This window comes from Temnothorax curvispinosus, unplaced genomic scaffold (assembly GCF_003070985.1).
Source record: "Temnothorax curvispinosus isolate PA1 unplaced genomic scaffold, ASM307098v1 QBEX01014453.1, whole genome shotgun sequence".
NCBI lineage: Eukaryota > Metazoa > Arthropoda > Insecta > Hymenoptera > Formicidae > Temnothorax > Temnothorax curvispinosus.
Genome location: NW_020224233.1, coordinates 25591 through 48315, shown reverse-complemented (window position 1 = coordinate 48315; position 22725 = coordinate 25591). Strand labels below are relative to the sequence as shown.

Below are 22725 nucleotides of genomic sequence, written 5' to 3'. Positions count from 1 at the left end.
CACTCACTACTTGCACCCGAGGACGTCTGACCGATGCGGCATTCGCCACTAGCTCCATCCGTGCCGAGGATACGCATCGCGCGATCTACTTTTCGGCGATTACCACGCATCATGGTATTGTGCCTCGAATAATTTCAAACGTCTCGATAATAAGTCGACGAGTAAGATTAATTAGGCAAGAGAAAGACACGCACATACGCACACTATTCATCACTATTCATTATTATAAATAATTCTTTTTTTTTTTAAATAGATGTGTCTTCTTTGCTGAAATATATATATCCACAGAAGAAATGTTTACATGCACCAATAAGTAGCGCAGCATAATTATAAGCGAGGTTTTCGGGGATAAATCGTGTCGACGTTGTACACTGATTAGCCCCGCTCGTCGACTCACCGTCGTACACAAAAACTAAACGAGGGTTTCTGGGGGTGACGAAGGACGATAAGGGAGGTCGTCACGGTGTCACGGGAACGAGTCTCGCGGGACCAATCGAAGGCGTTTAACCAATTCTACGAGACGAACGTAAGAGATGCGTCAGCAAACGGCGCATCGACCAAATGCGACGCGTTTCACTCTAAACGCGGAAAGAACGACTGGCAGAGCTAATCGCCGGAACGGGTCTCGTCGTTGAAAACGAGAAAAGATCGCGACTGTTTACGCGACAAAGACAACGTAACGTTGATCAATGTCGACGGGCTTACTAACCGGAATTGAGTCGCCGGGGAGAGTCTGTGGGTTACTGGCACAGTATTATGCCGAGTACGGGGTGCCGAGCGCCCTCGAAGCACCTCCTCTCGCGACACGCAACTGGCGCATGTCTCGTGGCAGCGAAATTTCAGGGGTGTGCGAGGGTAGCAAGCTACCCCGTAACTAGACATAATTGAAGACTAACGTATATTATTTTATTTTTAATAGGAAGATACACGAAATAATGTTTAATAGTTGCGGCAAAAAATGCATTGCAGCAATAATATTTTAACAATTATTTTTAAACATTGTACAATATTAGCTTCGTTTTTTTACTGTGCGTGTCTGGCAAAAATACTTTAACATCAATTTTATTTTTTAATATTAATTACGCCCAATTATTTAATATTAACAGATAAATTCACAATATTTTATTTAAACTTTAGTGACTTTTAAATCTTATTTGGATATACTCGCATTTTCCTCTCTGTGTCTCCATTAATATACATATATAAAACAAATGTAAACTTACCTCGAACGTGTATATGCTCCGCCACGAGGGAGCACTCGATTTCGATCGATCCACGACAATTGGATCTCGTCGGCAGCTCGCCCTCGGGACTGAATTTCAAACATCTTCTGACAGTCGCGACTAAGGGGACCTCCGGAGTTGTCGACATAGAAGTAACGAATGATTTCGAGCTATGTAGATCATCCATCATGGACGACTTGAGGCTGTCGAGGTCCCAGGAACTAGTCTTCCTGCTAATATCGTCCTCCTTACGATCATCAACATCGTAGAACGACATCTTCGTAGCCGGCACGTGCTTCTCGTCCAAGGTCGAGTCGAGATCGGTCTCTAATACGAGCTTCTTCACATTTGGATTGATGGCTTCGATTAACGTGATCTGATCCTCCTTTATCGAGGGACTGCACGTCCTCTTGGCCCGTTTGCCGTCCACCGCTTTGTCGCCGTCCTTTCGCGGACGTTTCCGGCGAATGCCACGTTGCCTCTTCAGCGTAAACTCACCATCGAGGTCGTTCAGAGGCGATGTGAAAGCCCAAGATACCGGTGAAGGGTCCTCCAGGAGTTGACTGACCGACGATATGGAACTATCGTTGCGCGCCGGCGATTCTTCCTCTACTATCTCCGCGATAGTCTCGTACGTATGATCCGTTGTCGTCGAATCCGGTCGTTTTTCGCACGACGCTTCTAGAACCTTGTTTCTTTCCTCGGCATCAACCATGAGAATTTCCGCTACAGTCTTGCTTCCGAAATTGACCTCTTGCTCTCTGCACATCGTAGATTTTTAATTTGGAGGATTTGTGTCATAGTGAATTTATTCTCTCGTTACTTTATACATTATATAATATATATATGTATATGTATACACTGTTAATTTATTAAAGTATAAAATTTAAAGCAATACCTTGAGTTAAATAACATTTTATTATTTTTAGCTATCATGTGTGTCGAAATTTATTATTTTAACTCCATTGGTTTAATTAAATTAATATTGATTTAATTAAATTAATGACATATTGAGGAGCAATGATAATATGGTTAAATGGTTGAAATGATTTAAATTGAATATAATTGGATACACTACGAATTTAACAGTGTAATTTCTTAAATTTTCAACATCGCGATCACCTTTCATACAAGATAAATTCGCTCCAGTTAAAACTAACAAAAAATAGCGGTCAAAAATCAACAAATCACATTTCTGCTTATTATATCGTCATTATCAATTCAATTATCTCTGTAATTATTAACATCTTACCTGTGAAGCACTTCCGTGACTGTGTTGTCCATATTCTCGTACTTCGGTAAGTCCTGATCTATGGTGAGGCTCGACAATTTTCCGACGAGCGGCGTCTGTCCTTGAGCTGCCTTCGGCTTGAAGGGACTTATTGCTTGAGCGAGCTTAGTGTGATACGGTGTCCGGCATCGCGAATGAATTTTCGTGATTTTCGCCAACTTTGGTAAATACGGCGTTCTCACCGACCGTGTCTTCTGTTCGACGTTCTGAGAATAAACTTTGGTTTTCGGGATACCCAGGGGCATCGAACCTGCCTCCATCACGTCTTCGGGGCTGGTCGCCATCGAGATCTGGTGGAAGAAGTCGGAGACATGCGACTGCAGATTCGCTCGCGCCTCGTTGACAACATTCTGCGGCAGCTCGTTGTCGCTCTGAAAGTTCTTGGCGCAATTGTTCATGAAGAGCGCGGGATCCGTCGGTAGGGTCAAGGCCGTTGAGCACTTGCTACCTGGTGGATAATACGTGAGCGGTCCGATATCGGTGTCTACTCTCGGCGTACTTTGATAGAAGCTCTCAGACACCGGTGAATTCTCTGCTTCCTGTGACACGGACTGACGTTTAGTCGACCTCAAATTCGGCTTCGTCGCCTGCGAAACGCATTGAGGAACATTAATCAAAGAACGCTACATTAATCAAAGCAGAATCAGAAATTTAGGTCTTTTATATAGCCTTTAACATTGTACTATCACATTTCTTCAATTTATTATATCGTATTATTATAAGAGAAAAGGAAGGAACTTACTGTTACCTGAAAATATGTCCTCAAGTCAGTTCCGCTACTCCTGCATCTTCTCCTCCGAGCCGGCGTTGTTCTAGATGTGTTCGACACATTCTGAGTAGATACCTGCCTGGTTCGGCAGCTAGCAGAAGTTGGTGGCGTGTTGGACAAGTCTCGGAAAGGCCGGCGGGGAGGTTTGTTCAAGGTAGGTGGACCGTGGGGTGTCGAACTGGTTGTCGACAACGATCTCGAAACTGTCCACTTCAGCATCTCTAGATGCTAAATGAGAAGAGAGAATGATAATGATTTTTAAAAATAATTGGAAAGGTTGTTAATAGGTGAGAGTTTCTCAAGGAACTTCAAAATCGACATAACAATTAATTATGTCTCGTAAAATTGCGCGACTTATATTTTAAACAAATTCATTGAATTTCTTATTAAAACAGAAAGCGTTTTCAACGTTGTGCATAATTAATTTTCTAGGCCATTCTTTTTATGTGTGAATTATCGTCCTTTTAATTCTAATGTATGTCAAGTGTTCCGGAAACCGCAAAACCACGAAGCGATTATTTTCACCTCAACACATCACTTTCCCCCCGCGTGTTCCCCGGTAATAACATTTCATTAGAGAGTTCTTCACGTCCAATCTAACTATTTCCTTCGTGCAAAGGAAGTGCGAGGGCCGGACCGGGCTGTCATTAATCCACGACGCACGCGTATACGGCGTACGTAAAACGTAACGGGAGTACACATGAATGGGAAAGTCGTTGGCTTTCGCTAAGTCTCGATAAGGTCGACATCTCGCCAGGACCGCCTTCCGGCCGAAAGCGAGGTGATCGCCTAATTACGTAGGGAGAAACGTGTACACGACACGATATACACAAAACGCGACAGGAAACCTCGCGACGAAATCGAGAGGAAGAAAGGGAGATAGTGACGTACACCTGTCGCGACATACGGGAAATAGCGAAACAGGTGAAAGCCGCCGTACACCTGAGAGACGGTTTCACGAGTTAGCACTTGCCTAGGCACCGTGCTTAACGATCCCTTAAACGGCCCCTAAAACCGAGTGCCGATGCGCCCGTTCTCTCTTTCGCTCCCCGCGCGCGGAGCGTAATTTCGTAGGCGAGAAGAATCGAGCGCGGAACACGACGAGTGAGGGAAAAAAAAAGGACGTGGTCGAGCGTACAGGCTGAATTATTGTTTCGTTTCGGCTCTTGTGGCTGTTGTCGCTGCACATGCAGCCGCTGACTCGCGAAATTGCTGATTCGATTAGCTCGCATGAATGCAGGTTCACCACGGTCGCCAGGTTGAATCGAGGTCCTTCTTTTGAGCATGATTTTCGCCTAACTTGGTAATTCGAGATTGGAAATAGCCAACACTATCGTGAACATTGACATTCATTTTCTTTTTGGCTCTTGAAGAAATATTAAGACTGGACTACAAAAAGAAGCTTCGTTATAGATTTGCAGATAAAAATAAATAACTAGAGTTTAATTTCTGTTTAATTTGAATATATACTTATCAATTTCTTTTGTTCGACTTAATATGTGTACAGGGTATCCAGAAACGTTACAATTTTTTTATCATTTTTATAATATACAATACATATAGATCTTTTACTAGTTTGCAATAAATATTATTAAATTAAGTGTATTAAAGTGAGTTCGAAGTATCAAATGTCGGCTTTCAATATTAAAAAGTAATATTAATAAGATTAAAAACATTAATTAATTAAAATAAATCTATAGTCTTATCTTTTGTAATTCGCGCACTCATAAATTATTCTTTTAAATCTGTATTAGATTTATACATGCATGGATATTTTCAGTTACGTAACTGTTACTCTGCCTTTCATTTTAAAAGATTTAAGCAGTCTCCGTTTAAGGTTGAGAGAAAGCGCGATTTGGATGTATGTACATTTGAATTCACATGCATATACATCTTGATCTTGACCCTGAAGGAAACTTCCTGAAAAGTCGCGCGTTTAAAATCGCGTCCGGGACAGCGTGTGCAAAAGCGGTGGCAGCAGCACTAGCAGTAGCAGCAGCAGCAGGTTTTCACTTTTAACGGTTCACCGAGGGGGGGTGCGGCGCATTGTACTAGCTAGGTATAAAAATGCATTCATTTGCATACAGGCTGTTGCCATGCTGCGCGCGCGCGCGCGTATACTCTCCTGTCCTGCACTTTTTCGCGTGCGCTCACGTATGCGTGCTCGCACTTCTCGTGTATCTACATATGTATACGAATATCTGTCTGTCGCGACAGAGTACCACTACCATTACTACCGGCCTACGCGCACGTAAAAACGGTCTCGGCACCTGCCCATATGGTGGTGAAACGCGCAGTGTGGGTCCCATCTGGTATCGCTCGATCCAGCGCTAGGTGGAACCCCGATGTCGATACGTGGCGAAGATGATGGTTATCTGACATCTATGAGGAGGATTTCCTCAACGTATTTCTTCGAAAGAATCCTCGCGAAGCGCACGTGCCATTAGGGTGTACAGAAAAATCTTTCGTACAGAAGGCGAATATACGGAAATCTCCGTTTTGGCTTAAAAATTTGATATTTAACTGAATTCGTTACATTTATTTTATAAATTTTACGTGCATTTATTTTTATTATTCACTGGAACGGTATATAAAGTCGAATACAAATATCGAGTACACATTTCATCGTATATATTTTCCTGAAAAAAATATCATTTAACCATCAAATATATATTTTTTAAATTTAAATACACATTTTATCGTATTTCTTTTCCAAAAATAACATTTAATTATTAAAAGTATATTTTTTAATTCAACACAGAACTAAACCTGGACCACACCCTGCCATTGCATAAAAAATTGTTTTATTAAATTTATAATATTTAAATTTTGAGAGAGAAAAGGAAAAATTCTTCTTATAATTAAAAAGATCTATTGAAGCAAAATCATTTTCTAATGCATTTCCGGAGGTTTTAAGCAACGTAGTCTCTTCTAACGCTTGTAAGTGGCGAGTCATGCTAGGCAAAATGACATGCGGAATACCTAAAACCTTCGGAATGTTCGTCGACGATGAGTTGTTCCTTTTGGATGAGTGACTACAAGTAACAGCGACGAAAGGCATTTGTCTGCATAATTAGACACTAGTTCGTCATTCAAAATAAACGGGGTATGACAGCCAGTCCGCACCTGCGATAGGACATTGTTTCCGTCTGTTTCCGGTTTGCAACTATACGATATACATATTATAGTTATACACACTAAATTGTATACCTAGCGTTCTACTGTTCATACATTTGAAAGGGAGACTTTACGCGTATATGTGCATATTATTTTACTCCGCGAGACGTAACATCATGAATTGCGAACTTGACTAGAAACGAACTGTAAACCGATCCGAATAAAAGTATTTTTTTATTCGCAAGGGCTTCCTTGCTTTGTCGCATGACTACGGTAAAAACTAGGAAATTACTTATAAAAATATTATTGATCCCAGAAAAAAACTGTTATTACATATATATCTTTTTAAACGTTCCATGTAAATTTATATTTTTCTAAAACACCAGTCTTGTAATATTTTAGAACAGAAAATAATGAGAAATATTGAGAAAAAATATGAAACGTATTTTTATATCAAAAGACTGTATTTAAAATCATCCATAAATTATTCTATCTTTGCGATAGGCCAATTTCCGAGGAATTGTCGTAGCAGATAAGGATCTACCTAATTTGATCACACGCCATAGGTACCTGCATACAAAATCCTTCCCTTTGAAGTTCTTGCCGTGACTACGATAGTTTCGATTAGAATACCCATGGAACTCTATTAAGGGAAACCCAGGGGTCCGGCGTCGTAATTACGAGTGCGCAATAAATCTTAAGGGCTCACTGCGTGTGTTGTATATACGATATAAATATAGAAAGGGGAACCACTGTATGTGGTCCACCTGTGAATATTATCGCTTCATCTGATCTTCGATATGCCCCGCGAATAAACGACCGCTATATGAAAGGTGAATATTTTTTGTATTTTCGCTTCGGTAGCGGAGAGAAGACAAGTGCACAAGATGCAAAAGGGTGGCTTCAAGGATTTGAGTTGTTCAAATATTCCAAGAAGAAATAATATTAAAAAAACTGAGCGAATAGATATAATAATATTAACAAAGCAGTTGCGCACATTTAATGTTTCAACTCATATTTGCTCGAAATATTGATAAGAACACAAGAATATATAATATAATTTTTTAAAAGTAGAAAAGTGGTATTTTTTAAATAAAATTTTTGCAGTCGTTTTCAAAAAGTTATTAATTTTTTATAGGTATGTATCAATAATCATTATAAATATAATTCTATTTAACAAATAGAAAAAAAATTCTTTTTAATGTGCAAAATAATTTTTAACCACCTTGTAATTCAAACATTATATTATAGTACATTACATTATAGTATAATTCCACCAGCAAAATTTGACTCAAATCGCTGAAGGGAGAACTCTGTTTTTTTTTTTCGTCAATTAAAGTATATGTCATATATTTCAATGTCGAGAAACAGAGACAAGTGTACAAAGCGCTAAAGACACTAAATTGTTCCGCGACTTCTCAATTCCCCATATGCGCCCCTTTTATGGGCCTATAAGGTGTTCGCACGAGGTAAGTCGCGTCGTTTGAGGTCGCGTTGCGAATGCAAGAATGGTCCCCACGACGAGCGGCCCGGAATAACAACATCGGGGCCTTATACCCGTCCCGTAAGTCCCGACCCCGCTTCTATTCCCGCAAGACGCAAGGCAGGATCGACCTTGTTCCTGTATGCCGCGGAAAATGAATAAAATAGAACGACGGTTGAAACCTTGACATGCTTGCAAGCATGGTCGACAAGGACCCTCGTCCATAATGTATACTATAAAAACTGTTTTTAATAAGAAAGAAGTAGGCAGATTCAAAGAAGTAAACGAGATTGATTAAGGGTCGGATCTTGCTTGTGTTTTTCTAGAGGGCCCTCCCGAGCCTTTCGGGAAAATTTATTTGCAAATTCTCCATCTGCCAAGTTCGAAATGTGCATAAATTGCAAGCCGGACATCATATGTTTTTGAAATAAAATTTCAATTCATTCAATACTAGTTTGTGCATTCTTGCAAAATTTTTTTTTTAGTTTATTCCTTTCTCTCTGATTCATAAATCGACGATAGATAGATACATAGTACGCGATAGTCAGTGCCAAATGAACGGAGATAAAAAATGTGGGGGGACGGAACGAGAAACGGCACGTTTTCGATCTTTTCTTCTTCGTGGCGTTAATAATCACTTGTCGGAGCCGCACGAGACTAATGGCGGCTGTGGCGCGAAAACCGCCATCACAATGCGGATTATTCACGGGCCCGAAACAAGAAAGATGGTGCCATTAACGGTCTTGATGCGCCCCTCGTTTTAGGGTGCGGCACGGGGAAAGCAAGAAATACTTCGAAAAGTAGCGCGTGTCGTCAAGACTGCGTGGCCGGCACCGAGAAAAGTGCCTTACGTAGTTCCCCAGTCTATCTATTTAGGGTCGCGTCGTAGCCTATCTGATGTACTAGATACTACACAGCGTGTACTACAAAACTCGTACAAACTTTATCTATAGATTTTTAAATTAATTTTTTATTGATTACAATAATTATAACTTATACTGTTAATAAAAACTTCATTCTTCAAACTTTATTATTTTACATTTTCTCAATTCACAATTTTAAGTGTCTTTCTAATTAAGTATTACGTTAATAATCTACGTAAAATCCTTTGTAGAGTTAAATGAAAACTAAATACTTATTATGTACTTGTCTTTTTTGTGGAAATTAGTTGCAATTTATTTTAAATTGCTTTCAATTACAAAAGAAAACCTCTTTACAAACCTGTTTAAAGGAATTTTTTCTTATTGGTTGATTCTCTCCGAATTTTCAATAAATGTAGCTTACTAACATTTTATGCAGATTGAAATGTTAAATAAATTAATATTAAATAAATTTTTAGTAGCAGCTTTAACAGAGATAATTCCGAATAATTATATTAGAATATCTTATATACTTTTATGATATGTACAAATTATTACCGTACATAAATTTATTGTTTATTACATTTAACTTTTCTTACAATATTGATATTTTTCCAATAAGTATTTTTACCAAAATAGGTATTCTATTAAAATAGATATTGTATTAAATTTAAGAAGTCTTAAGAAGACGTTAACTCTGAAAGAAACACCGAAGTCTCCCTTTTTCTGTCTCAGTCTCTCTCTCTCTCTCTCTCTCTCTCTCTCTCTCTCTCTCTCTTTCTTTCTTTCTTCAGGACATCCTGACAGGAAAGGGGGAGGACAGCTGAGAGAGACTCGTGTGTTACCCGATTTCTTTTCAGGACCGCGCAAACAATCACGCGCAATCTTACATATGCAAACACGCCCGCCGAATGTCGCTTAACAAATAGTGTCTCCGTCGGCTCACACGGAGATTTGAAGTACCTAGGTGCCTCGGAAACAAATTACCTCTCTCCCCCTTCTGACGATTTATTTAGTTATTTCTCGAAGGTGTTTCCAAAGCTACAGATTTTTCTCATCGCGTTTACGTATTTAAATCGCGTCGAAATAAAACTTATACAATCTTTCCGCCGTTATGAATACTTTTTACAAACTAATGTACCACAATATTGCAAATTGCATAATATATTGCACTTGCATTATAATAGCTATCTTTGAACTATAAGAGATCTTGGAATAATTTAAAGTAAAAAGTATAAAACGGAGTGCTAGATTTTTAATTCGCTCATTTGTCATTGTTCTCCAATATAACGTAACCAAAGAAAATTATCTAGTTCATATACCTATACATATATAAACGTGATGTGAAACGTGGGATGCCTCCAAGTCGCTGCCATCTGTATCTGATAGGGACTATTTGCGAAACATATTTTCGAACATCAAATATCGAAACTGATAAAAAAATAAGTAAAAGTGTTTATTATACATCATGTGGAGAGAGTGAAAATAAATACGATGCACCTTTAGCGATAAAGAATATGAATACATGTCTCTTATCCATATCATCTGCTTCGATATCCAACAATAACCATTTGTGAATCAATCTCCAACTTTCAAACATCAAGAATGAAAATGTGAAGAACGTGATATCACTTCTGAACCCTAGAAATTTTAACACAAAGGCTTCTGAGCCTTTAGAAGAAGTTATCTTTAAGACTTAATCGAGAAATTGATAACCAAATTCCCCTAAGTCTTGTATCCTCAAAAAAGATCCAGAAGCAACTCAACGTCATCCTCAACATATAAAAGAGAAGAATAACGGCCGGCGGCATTTCGAACGCGAGAGAAACACCAAATTCTTATACCAGCGAAGATCCTCGGAGCCCCGCTAGGCGAAGCGGGGAGGAGGCAGGTGGAAGTCTCGTACCTGATTCTCTTTCACGTTATCACGAACACGTAGACGATTGTGCACATACGCGAGCATCTCGATGTATAGGTCGCGAGCGGTTCCGAAAATACTCTATTCATCGTCGCCCCCTTTCTTCTGGGCCTCCCCCCACTTTGATTCCTCACATACACGTACTCTCTCTTTTTCTCTCTTTCTTTCTCTCGCTTTCTTTCTCTCTCTCTTCGACTAAGCCTCAAGACTCGGTTCTGATTTATATTGGATTGACCCCAGGCGCACCTTTTGCTAGCGCCATTTTCTCGAAATGCTCCCCGTGAAGGGGGAGGGTGGTTTTTGGGGACCCAACCGACGACAATCAAAGCCGCATTCACTCGCTAGAGGCTACTGCTCGCACCGTCAGCGACAGTGAGAGATTAGGGGAGCGGAGTTTGGCAACGAGAAGGAAGGAAACGCGCGTCTAGAGAGAAAACATGTCGTGCGACAGAGGAGAGAGAGAGGAGACAGGCCTTGGGCCCGCGCGTTATTTGGAGCACACCTGTCCCACCGGTGATCGCGCGTGTTCCCATGTCGCGCGCCTCCCCACCATCTCCCAGCCTGATCTACGCGCGTTCCCCGAGGAAGTAAAACCCCATGATCTGTTAACAGGCTTTCCCGATTCGCGAAGATGCGTAATTTGAGGGTCGAATTTCTTTGGCGTCTTTAAAGCAAATGATTATCTTATACGATCTTCGACGAGTCTGATTTCGAAATATTGCAGAACTGATTAGTCGTATCAGCTTCAAAACTTGTCTTAGAAAAAGTCGAAAGATAACGAGCAACATAAAGTGAAAATTATCTTTCTCTAAACTTTTAATTATTGAGCTTGCTCTTTTTTTCTATGTAAAAATAACAGTAGTAATCGCTTATTTACATGAATATATAGAAATTTATTTAGACTTATCTGTCTTGATAATCAAAATACATATTTAGTGATATTCTGATGATAAATTAGTTATATCAGAGTCTTCATTCAGGCACACTTTGCCCGCGGTAGTATCTTCTCTCTCAAGATTATAAATCATTTTGATATACCTTGAATTATTCAGACTTGAATTCATGGTCCATTATGTATTCTGCTCACTGTATTCCATTATGGACGTCGATCTTGGATACGCCGTGCTTAGACGGCCGGGAGCAGCCAAAGTGGAATTTAATTTTCAAGATACGATCCACTCGACGATGCGAGAGTGCGCATGAGGAAGGCGGCTGGCCGACCCATCAAACAAGAAGAATGACCCATGGCCGAAAAGAGAACAAATGCGCGGAGGTCGATCGGGAATAAACTGGAAACTCGCGAATCTCTCTCTCTCTCTCTCTCTTTCTCTCTTTCTCTCTCTCTCTTCGCGAGTGTGTGACGTCTCTCATACACGCACACTCCGTATCCTTCAGAGAACTTCGGAGAGATATTCAGGACGAGACTCGAAAATAAGGTAGGAACAATGACGGCGAAACGAGTCCTGGCAACGGCGTCCGAGGGGTATTTAAATGGCGGAACGCCGAACCCGAGAGAGAGAGGGGCTCCTCGAGGTGGACCTACGGGGTCCTCACCTTCGGCGTAGGAAAGTTTGTATAGGACCCACGAGACTGCCCCCCCCCTTTTCAGCCATCCGCTACCATCTCCTTCTTCCGCGCCCCTTCTTCACCATCGCCGTCGTCGTCATCGTCGTCGTCGTCGTCGTCGTCGTCTTGCGAAATTCCCCCACCTTGCCGGCAGATGTACGTGCGAGGCGCACGCGTGCTTGCCCTTTTCTCCCTTTGAATCCCGTGGGCCCGCGTGTCGCTCGGATCAAAAAGGACTGTCTTACAATTAGACGAGGTTCTAACATCGCTCTCGAGGACGCACTTGTCCTTTGTTCGACCGGTCGACCGGCGAGAGGAAGCCCGCTCCTTACTTTCCGGACACTCCTCAACGACTCCCGATCTCACCCCTCCTGGAACCCCCCCCCTCCCTATCGCCGCCGCGATTTCGCTCGCGAGACCGGCCACGTTTTTCACATGGTGCCCACGATTTTGCACCGTGAATAAGAACGAGCGTAAGCTCATGTCCGATGGATCTCCATATTAACCCTCTCAGTGCTCTGAGGGGGCTTATTATAATATGATAATATACGTAAGGATATAATACGAAATTATTCTGTCCGCAAAACTTCGCATAATGTTGCACTGAGTGATATGAATGAGAGTGAAAGTAATTTGTGCGTGTGTGGAAACTTCGGAAACTCAATTCAATTTCTCAAATTAATTTTTTCATTAATATTGAAAAATTATAATATAAGTAATATAGATATGAATATATGCTCGGAAATTCTGCATTATATTTTCAACTGAATAGTTTAATAAACTTAAATAATTTGATGTATATCTTTCTTGAAGATTTATCTACATGAATTAATTAATTATTTACTTTATTATTATTTTTTAATTAATTTATCATCACAACATTTTGTAAAAATCATGAATTGGTCATAAATTTATTTAAATGCTTTCTATGCATGATTATTCTTTGAATAAATATTTTTAAAGATTGCGTAATCTCATCAATGTGGTAATAAACTTTGTTCAAATAAATTAAATAGGGATAGAATTTTACTCTCTTTTTTTCTCAAAGAATTCAATAAGAATGCATGCCCGATTTTCCATACAGGCAGATATTAATTGTATACACATATATGTAGGGAATAAATCACAATCACGTCTTGTCGTACAAATTCCTATTGATAGTTGTCGTATCGAAAAATCTATATTACTTCCAATTCATTAATCACTTATACTTGGTTTGCTTCTAAAAAGAAATAAATCTCAATAGACGAATCTCGATAACAGATACACATGTTCGATCCATGAAAAGCCGAAAGAGAAGGAAGGTTGATTTACATGAGAGGGAATCCCTTCGTCTGAGAAAGTGCTAGACAATCGCGCACCGAGACGGATTAATATGACAGATAAAAAGAGGGCATAATCTGAAGAGGGAGAGAGACTCGCGAAGGAAAGAAGGAGTGCGCGAAAAAAAGAAGAAAAAAGAAATGAGCGCACCCTTCTCAACCATGCATAATAGCTGCAATGTGCAAGCAGGCAGGCGCTATTGTTTCACTGGTAACTTTCAGTTCTGACATGAGCAAGGCTCAACCGTCGAGCAATTAAGCGATCGCTTACTCCCTCGAACAGAAGGGTCGTGAGATTTCTGACGTAAACGTGGAAGCAAAGTGCGATTTTTTGATGTTTAAAAAACAGACTTTATTAAAACTATGTGAAACTGCAAAAATGCATTTTTTAATTCATTTAAGATTTCTATTTCTCTGATAAAAATTAAAATTTAATTGGACAGTGTCATATAAAAAATGTGAATTAAAACTGTAAAATTTAAAAAAGATTAGTCATACATAGTTAAATTTAAAAACTATACATTTTAAACCTGATTTATATTATACTCAAAACTTTCTATAATGAATTTATCTGGTTATTCACTTATCATATTATAATGTGGTTTAACATTGAAAATAGAAATTTTTGTCAATATAAATGATTAAAAACTTTCAATTAAAAATAAAATTTATTAAATTATTTATTAAATTATATCGGCTTTGTTGGTAGTTAAATCAGGAATTAAATTCTCGACTGGACTAAAAATATACAATTACTTTGTGAACAGAATTTTATTTCTTAAAAATTTAATTTATCTGATATTTCTTAATTCATATACACACAACTTTAGAAACACAACTTTATAAATAATATTATAACAAATATTACTAATGCTTAATAAAAATATAATAAAACAACTAGATTGTCAACTAAATTTTAAATCTGAAGTGAGTATTAATTAAATGAGAAGAATCAAATGATGCACAGAAAATATTTTGCCAGACAAGAAGCATGAAATTTTCAAATTTATATTCCCTTCGCCTTTCGTCGAATATAAATTCCTTTCTCCCACTAATCTCGAGTATCGCACTTCGACCTCTACGTCGAGCTTCACGAAACCGGTCAGCACCCACGAGCTCTATCTACGCGACGAAAGAAAAAAAACAGAATGAACGAAGCAGGCTACTTACTGCGTCCTTGGCGCCAGGACGTTCAGCTAAACATCAGACACAGCAACCAAGAACGAATCACTTTTTCGAGAGCACGATGTCCCACATAATACAATTTTCTATTGTCCACACTATTCGGATCACGTTCGAGGTATCGTAAGGCACTAAGGTGTCCGTAACGTGGCACTTCAACGGCCGCCTCTACACTGACGAAGTGGGGTGAGAGTCGGGGCCTTATGTAGAAGGGGTCCGTAGGTGAACCTACAGAACAGGAGGGACCAGCTCGCTGTCTCTGTTCCTCCTGGTAATTGAAGTCCCTCTCTGTCTTTCTCATGCTCGATTCCCCCTCCTTACCTGACTTGACCACGTCGGCCACTCCAATCGTCCCAAGTGAACGCCGGAGATCCAATGATCTTCGGTATCAAAAGTGTTGGTGGGTGTCTCGATCGTCTGATCGTATACTAGAATTTTTCAGCCTCTCGCGTTTAAATGCGAGATGAGTGTTGAACTAATAATCTTGAATAAAGTTTTTAACTCAAAATTTTTTCCGATCGTTTGCGATAACTTGATTTTTTTTAATATTGCGGTAATATTTTTAAAGATTATATCGACCTTATCGAACAGACAAAATATCTTTCAGAATAAATATTATTGATATCCTCCAGAATTCGATTTCTACGTATCAATAGAATAGAGTCGCGTTAAAACCGCAAGTCACCGGCTTCGCACCGAAAGATAAAGGTTTTGATTTGGTTGACCACAAATAAGCGGAAGCCTCAAAGTCGTATGACCGCCAATATCACGGCCGTTGCTCCGAAAATCACACGTTAAGACGAATCCTGGGGCGACACAAGGAGGAGTCCTTTGTGAACTCCCGCGCTTGGCACGTGCCAAGGACACCCGTCGCTTCCTTTCTTCGTCTTTCATTCAGAAGGTCCAATTACTCGGACAGATTCGTCCTGTTCTCGATGACGGTCTAGATTCTGTGGACCAGGGCTCTTGAAAGATCCATCACGATCCATTGAAGTCATCAATGTGACAGTTGGTGGTTTTATGCCAGAACCGCGAATCAATAACATGCCGGCAAATTCTTTCATTTTCCCTTTTCCATCCTTTTCTGCAACACGTCCGAGATTTCGCCAGAAGGCAATGTACGAATCGAAAATGATAGGAAAGAATCGTTTAATCTATCAGACAAAATTTATGTCTGTTATTTGCTGCCAATTTGTTTTGTTTCATGAAAAAGAATTAAAACTCATGGCTGGAATTATTAAAAAGTAGAATGTAGTTTTAAGTTATTTCACATGAAGTCAATATTTTAAAAACTACACAGTGTCAAAAATATATTTATCTTTGTCATTTACTGCCACAATTGAGCAGCTGTGATCGAGATATTCTCTTATCTATATAAAAAAAAACTTCATCGATTTTGACAAGACTTGACCTCGTGTATGCTCGCAAGCTGCGTGCATCGAAGTTGCGTCAGAACGTTCCCCAGACACTCGATCTGTTTATCCAAGGAGGATGAGCAAATATTATTCTATCGCCGACCCGGCCGATCGATTCGACATCGAAACGTTCGAAACTTCGCAAAAGTTTCGCGACGGTGACGTGAAAAATGACACGGAACCGTCGGAAAACCGCATCGGATCAATTGATACATGCGGGACAGCTGCATTCTAAGATGCCTGTAGACACGTATTTATACGTGCCCCTATATTTGCTTTATTAAATTTTATTGCAAATAATTTGCAAACTAATATTTATTTAATCTCAAATTAGTTTAATTATTTAAATTATTAAATATGCGAGTCTTTTGTAGACATACAAGACAGATTACTTATACAAGTATAACAAATTCAAATTATGTATATAGAATAGGGGAGACCGGGGCTAAGCCGACACTTACATATTATATAGAATGAACATAAAATAATTATCTTCAGTAATCAATATATAACATTATTAAATGTGAATCTTTTTTAATTCTGTAAAGATAGATCATGTTTAATATTAAATACAATTTTATTTTATTCTTTAAATTTTATGTTACATATTATGTTATATATATTGCAGAATATTGTATATGTATCGATTATTGATGACATCTTGCTGAATTTAGAAGACTTAACAGGCATAAACGCATCACGCATATATCGTGTATATACATCGACTGTACGCCGATCGAGACGGTAGATCAATGAGGGATCATGGTAGCTAATATGGTCCTATTATTCAGAAATGGGCCGCTGTTGCATTACGATGCGACCACAAGGCCCCGCATGTCGTTGAGGCGCGTAATTAGAAACGGTTTGCCACATCAACGTTTATGAACACAAAGAACCCGTTCATCTAACACGCGATCGGCTGTTACGCTCGTCTTCGACCAGAAGCTAAAACGCAACGAGACGTTAAAAGTTTCTTCTAGAAAAGCACACAAGTACCTCAGTTATTTGTAGCAAAATTGCAGAAAATATCCTCTATTTCAAATCCGAAAATGCATTAAAAAATTATCTCTCTAAAATAATTTTTCATTTCAAATTTTATATTTATTAAAAGGAAAAAGTAATCTATTTATCGCATATCTTTATTATATCTTTTCGTACAACTTTTAATGACTTCTTCTCTATATAGGAAATTGACAATATTACAGTTTATTTTATTATTAATATTAGTAATATAAAATTGATAACAAAATTATTAAAATCGTTGACTGTTTTGCAAACATAAAATATACTTTTAAATTTTTTTATTGAGCAATTGCGTAATAATTCTTAATAATAATAATTTAATTAATAAATTATATAATAATTTATAGTCTTGAGACTTGAACTAGTGTCAAAAAATTTATTTGTTTTGTCACTTTCTTTTACAATCAATTAATTGATCACGGCGATCCTGTTTAATGTTAATGGCAAAAAGCATTTTCCCGCGTTTTTTTTTTGCAAAAAATAACATATATTCTTTTTACAGTACAAAAGGTCTTGTTTACACGAAAATAAGTTTTTTTTAAAGCAAGATTCAACATGGAGAACCCCCGTTTTTCTCGCTCCTTCTGCCGGGCCCGCAAATTACAGCCGCGCGCGATTGTTCAGAAATCGCGCGACTGGAAGTGATTCGAGAAAAAAATTATTTCAAGAACAGAAAAGAATCCTGCGTGTGTTTGTGTGGCATCTGCGCGATGGGTTCCTCTTGGTCTTCTTCTTCGCTACCCTTGTCGACGGGTTGAGTTCACCGATTTTGAGTACGCCCTTCATTCGATGTCTCACGTTCGCATCACAGGTAACATTCAAAATGTAACATGCTGTCGATAATTTAAATCGCCATCAAAATGTGATATAATTGATGTATATTACAAATTATTCCAAATTCTTATTTGAATGATGAATCGTGGATTAATTTCTCTATAGCAAAGTTATAATATTTGTAAAATGCATACATATTACTTAAATATATATACTTATAGAAATAATTTCTAATAAAAGCTGCTTTTCTTATGCAATACCTGCATGCCGTCACGAATTATCATTCATTAAATGCGCATGTCGCGATCACGCGTATATAAGTAATGCATCCGGCATAGTCCGTAACAATAGGGCGAGGGCAGCTGCACCTATACGTTTCCATCGCGAACGATTGACATCGATTCACTTAGAGTAAATAAGACCCACCTTAATTCTGAACAATATTTCGCGATCGAGGCAGGTGCGCGATGGAGTACTTCCACGACGGCAGGTGACGGTGTGTTTTGCTGCGGGATTTTAAAATTTTAATTGTATGAAAATCAATTTAACCGATAGCGCGCACGAGTAGGCTTACAGCTGCGGAGAAAATGTGCGTGCCTAGATATATGATTAACGAGAGATCAGATTAATGTCTATATTTTACATCTTGTTCAATATTTTAGCTGAACTCTTATTAATTCTTAATTTTACATTTTTACATAGAAATATTTCTTATTTTAATTTAAGAAAATTTAAATTTGACAAACGATTTGAATAAAAAAATGTCTATTTATCAATTAAAACTTTTTATTAATAATTTATTAATTTGCTTAACATCGATAAGAATCTTAACAAAGAAAAGCTTCTATAAAAAATGGGCGGAAACAACGTCGTCAGGTAGTAGAAAAATGTAAAGAAGATTGCGCAGCGGATGATGAACATGTCACTTTGACAACAAGGCATCGATAATCGGTATGGGGCACGATAGGCATTTATTCGTACCCCAATATATAACGGGCGAGATGCTTCATCCGGTTGCGGCCTTAATCGTTTATGGTCGCTTTACTTCTATGTCGTTAAATTCGTTCTTTCTTTTTTCTTCTTTTCTTAAAACGCAGAGACCGTGTGATTTTTCTCCCTTGGGCTTCTCTTACATCAATGCGAGAGAAAGGCGTCCGTAAAAAAAATGATGTAAGAGCAGTAACAGTCGCAATGGTACATATATATGTCGCGTTTCTAAACCCCTGTTTTAATGAACGACGTAAGAGATATTTGAAAGATGATGTGCTTCGGAATACAAGACCTCAAGTAATTTAGTGGTTAGTGTAATAATAATGTCGATATTCTTGATGTCGCGTACGTCGTATAATAGTGACGTTCCTATTAATCATTGCATACGAGAGATTCAAATATTATAAATGATAATCTGTTAAATAGTAGGCGTTCATTTAGTATACTATTTAACATGCATACGCACAATAAACATACATAAAACAATATATTAAACGTAATTATATATTAAAGTAACAATCATAGATTTAATAATCTTATTGAGTTAAATAATAATATAGTCTATATTCTAATAATTTTATAAATTATTTTAATTTAGTTGTTGTTATAATATTAGCATGAACATACAGTTTATACAATACAATTTTCTCTAACAATAGGATAATCTGTATTCCGGAAATTACATTGTAATGTTATAATAGGCAAACTTTTTTACCGGATATACGGGGTGGGGGAGGAGCGGGAGAGAGGGCTGGAATTCACAGGGTGACTGGTACACGCGACCACCCGTCGACCGAAATTGCATATTCATGCACGTATACGCGACTCCCGTTCCTTTGATTTCGGAAATAATATAACAGCAGAGAGAGTGAGAGAGCGTGTTTCCGTAAATCCTTGACAGGTGTTGGTCCTGATTCATACCCCGCTGCCACCGTATTAACCGCATTAATTGACCAAGGGTGCCGCAAACAATATCGACCGACCACAATCTATAAAACGAACGTCTGAAATATCGCCTTAATTCAACGAATTGAGACAATCGCGAATTAAAGATCACGGCAGTCTACTCGAATAAAGATTCAATATTGGCTTTAATTACAGTAATTACACGATTGAAGCTTTAGAAAAATCGGGAAGTAATATTTTTCTTTAGTCTTTTTAGTACTTAAGAGTCAAATTAAATTAGATTAGATGGTTCTCTGATGGAGAAAAAATAATTATGAACTGAAAAAGTTAATTATTATTTATTTGCTTAGATACAAATAATTATTTTAATATAAAAATTACATCAAAGGTTTGATGCCGCCAGAAAATAAAACCATATTGTGGAGTCGCATATTTATTTATATGTATAATTGATTGAAAATACATATAGATATATACATATACAATATATATAGATTATAAGCTTATTTAATTATTTATATACTTATCATATTTCTCACATCTGTCCTCCCATTTATTAATTTACTTACTCGGAGTAATCTCGCACGTGTTTTGAAAAAATCTTTCCCTCTAGCGTTAATTTCATTAATTTAACGGCAATGAAATATAACCGACAAATTAGGGAGACCTAGGGCGAATCACGGATGTTACGATCGGTAGACACAAGTGGTGCCTGAACTTTCTTATCATGCTTCCATCATGCTTAACGTGACCACGTGTGCGCTCATATACCTTGTATGGAGGGACGCACGGAACGGATTACTTTTTGAAAATATTTAACATAATTAACGATGTATTCGCAACGTATCTAGTAATCTTCTTTTTACCCGTCGAAATGATTGTAAGCATTATAGCTTTCTCTCTTCTTTATCCCCTCAAGAGATTTTCATTACATGCTGCCGACGTAAAAGGATCATCTGACGGTTGTGATTGCGAACTCTAATTTGGGCTAAGAGCCTCCTGAAAAAAGTATCACCAGTAATCCTCTGCCGGAGCCAAATTGATCCCTTAATAAGAAACACGGATTTATTCGCCAACGGGTTCTGTTGCACGTCGAGATTTGTGCATCAATCATGCATATATTCTTTCCAACCATAATAAAATGGGTGAATAATAATGACCGACGAGACGATAGAGTTTCGTCATCTTTTTTAATGGGGTTGTATTTTATTATTATGTTAAAGTATTCTATACCATACAACAGCTGGAGCATATTTTTAATTCTTTTCGTAATTTTGCACGATTTGTGCAAATAATCTTCTTCGACTTGACTCGAACTAATAAAAGGACATGTAGAAAATGATGAAATAGTAATACATAATGATGATATTAAAACAGTCCTATACCATTGTCGCAAGATAGATATTACATTATTTATTGATTATATGGATATTATATATCTATATTATATATATAAATAACGCAATTTACAAGAATACCGCGTTTCGTTACACGCTCTCATAGATTTCCAACAGCAAATGTAATGTTACATGGTCATTAGTCGCAACAGCGTCTCGCAACGTCGAGAAACTCGCTTCTCATCTCCATTCTTCGTCGTCTAGACACTCGAGTGGGGGACTAGGGAAGAGAAGATGTGTCTCCTCTTCACGGTCCCTCCGTTGTCCGCAAAGCCTAATTTCGGAAAAGGGTTCCGCCGTCGTCTAAACGGGGCCCGAAACGGTTTTGTGCGCTGCCGCGAGAGAGAGAAAAAGAAAGCGAGAAAGAACCCGAAGAGGAAAGAGCATCATTCGCATGGGGCTTGTTTTCAAATACTGTCCTGGCCTTAGAGATACCATCGACCCCTTTCGTACGAGCTTTTCACGTTCCTCGGAAGTCCGAAGGGCCCCGTGGGCCAAGCTCGAGGGCACAAAGGGGTCATCTCCCTTCCCCAAAGTCGATTCGAAGGACTAATTTTCTAAAACGATTCGTAGAGGTGCGATCATCTGATGTACAAATATATTTTCACACCACGCGTGACTAGGCACGAATGAACATCAGTGTTTGCCGTTTGTCAACCTCACCAATGAAATCTCTCTCTTAAACTTGCAGGTAGCAAATCTTTAGTGTCATTAGTGACAGGATGCGTAACATGGAAACATTGCATGTGTGAGAAATCAGTTTGACCACTCGGAGAATAGAAATGAGATCCATTCGTGTGATAATCGTAGAATAAATGCCTGCGAATTTGACGTATTAATAATCTATTATCGTAAAATTATATAACTTGGCTTATTAATGCGAGAACGTATTAATAATCGTAATATTATCGTAAAATTATATAACTTGGCAAGAAGCTTTATATTGAAATTAATTAAAAATATTTTACTTCTTAGAAATTTTAAGCTTAGAAAGGTTAATCTCTTAATACAAACTCTGTACATACTTTAAATCTACTTCAAATTAATTCAAAAATAATATCTAGATAGTTATTTACTTACACTGCTACCATAAATAATGGCCTCTCAATCTATTTTCTGCCAAAAATATATCGATATTAGTCTTATCACATACTATTAATCCATTTAGCTGAATGTTTGGTTAATGAAAAAGATATATTTATCCCAAAGAAGTTGAATATATATAATTATTAAATACATTTCTTTAAATATATATACAGTGACATTGATTCCCTTTCAAGGCAAGATTTTGTTTTTACGATTAAGAATACTGTCGCGCATTTAAATCTTGCGCACGTCTGCTCCATCTGCTTTTGCGATCTCTCTCTCTCTCTCTGCCTTTTTCCGTACCGCGGTTCTCTTCCATGGCGGCATGAATATTGAAGGAGACGGATAGCGGGGCTGCCTCTCATGGGAGTACGGTTGTACGCTACGCGTATGAGGATTCAGC

General features: G+C 38.2%; 1 protein-coding gene across 1 annotated transcript in view; it reads right to left on the bottom strand.

Annotated features, from left to right (window-relative positions):
• LOC112464682 overlaps window positions 1–14875 on the bottom strand; it is a 31033-nt gene extending 16158 nt beyond the window's left edge. Inside the window, exons 1-4 of the mRNA XM_025031816.1 lie at window positions 14720–14875; window positions 3263–3511; window positions 2476–3101; window positions 1224–1984 (exon numbers count right to left, since the gene is read on the bottom strand). Coding sequence (XP_024887584.1) covers window positions 1224–1984; window positions 2476–3101; window positions 3263–3502 — 1627 coding nt within the window. The 5' untranslated portion in view covers window positions 3503–3511; window positions 14720–14875. The remainder of the gene's footprint in view (window positions 1–1223; window positions 1985–2475; window positions 3102–3262; window positions 3512–14719) is intronic.
• Window positions 14876–22725: the final 7850 nt, after the last annotated feature.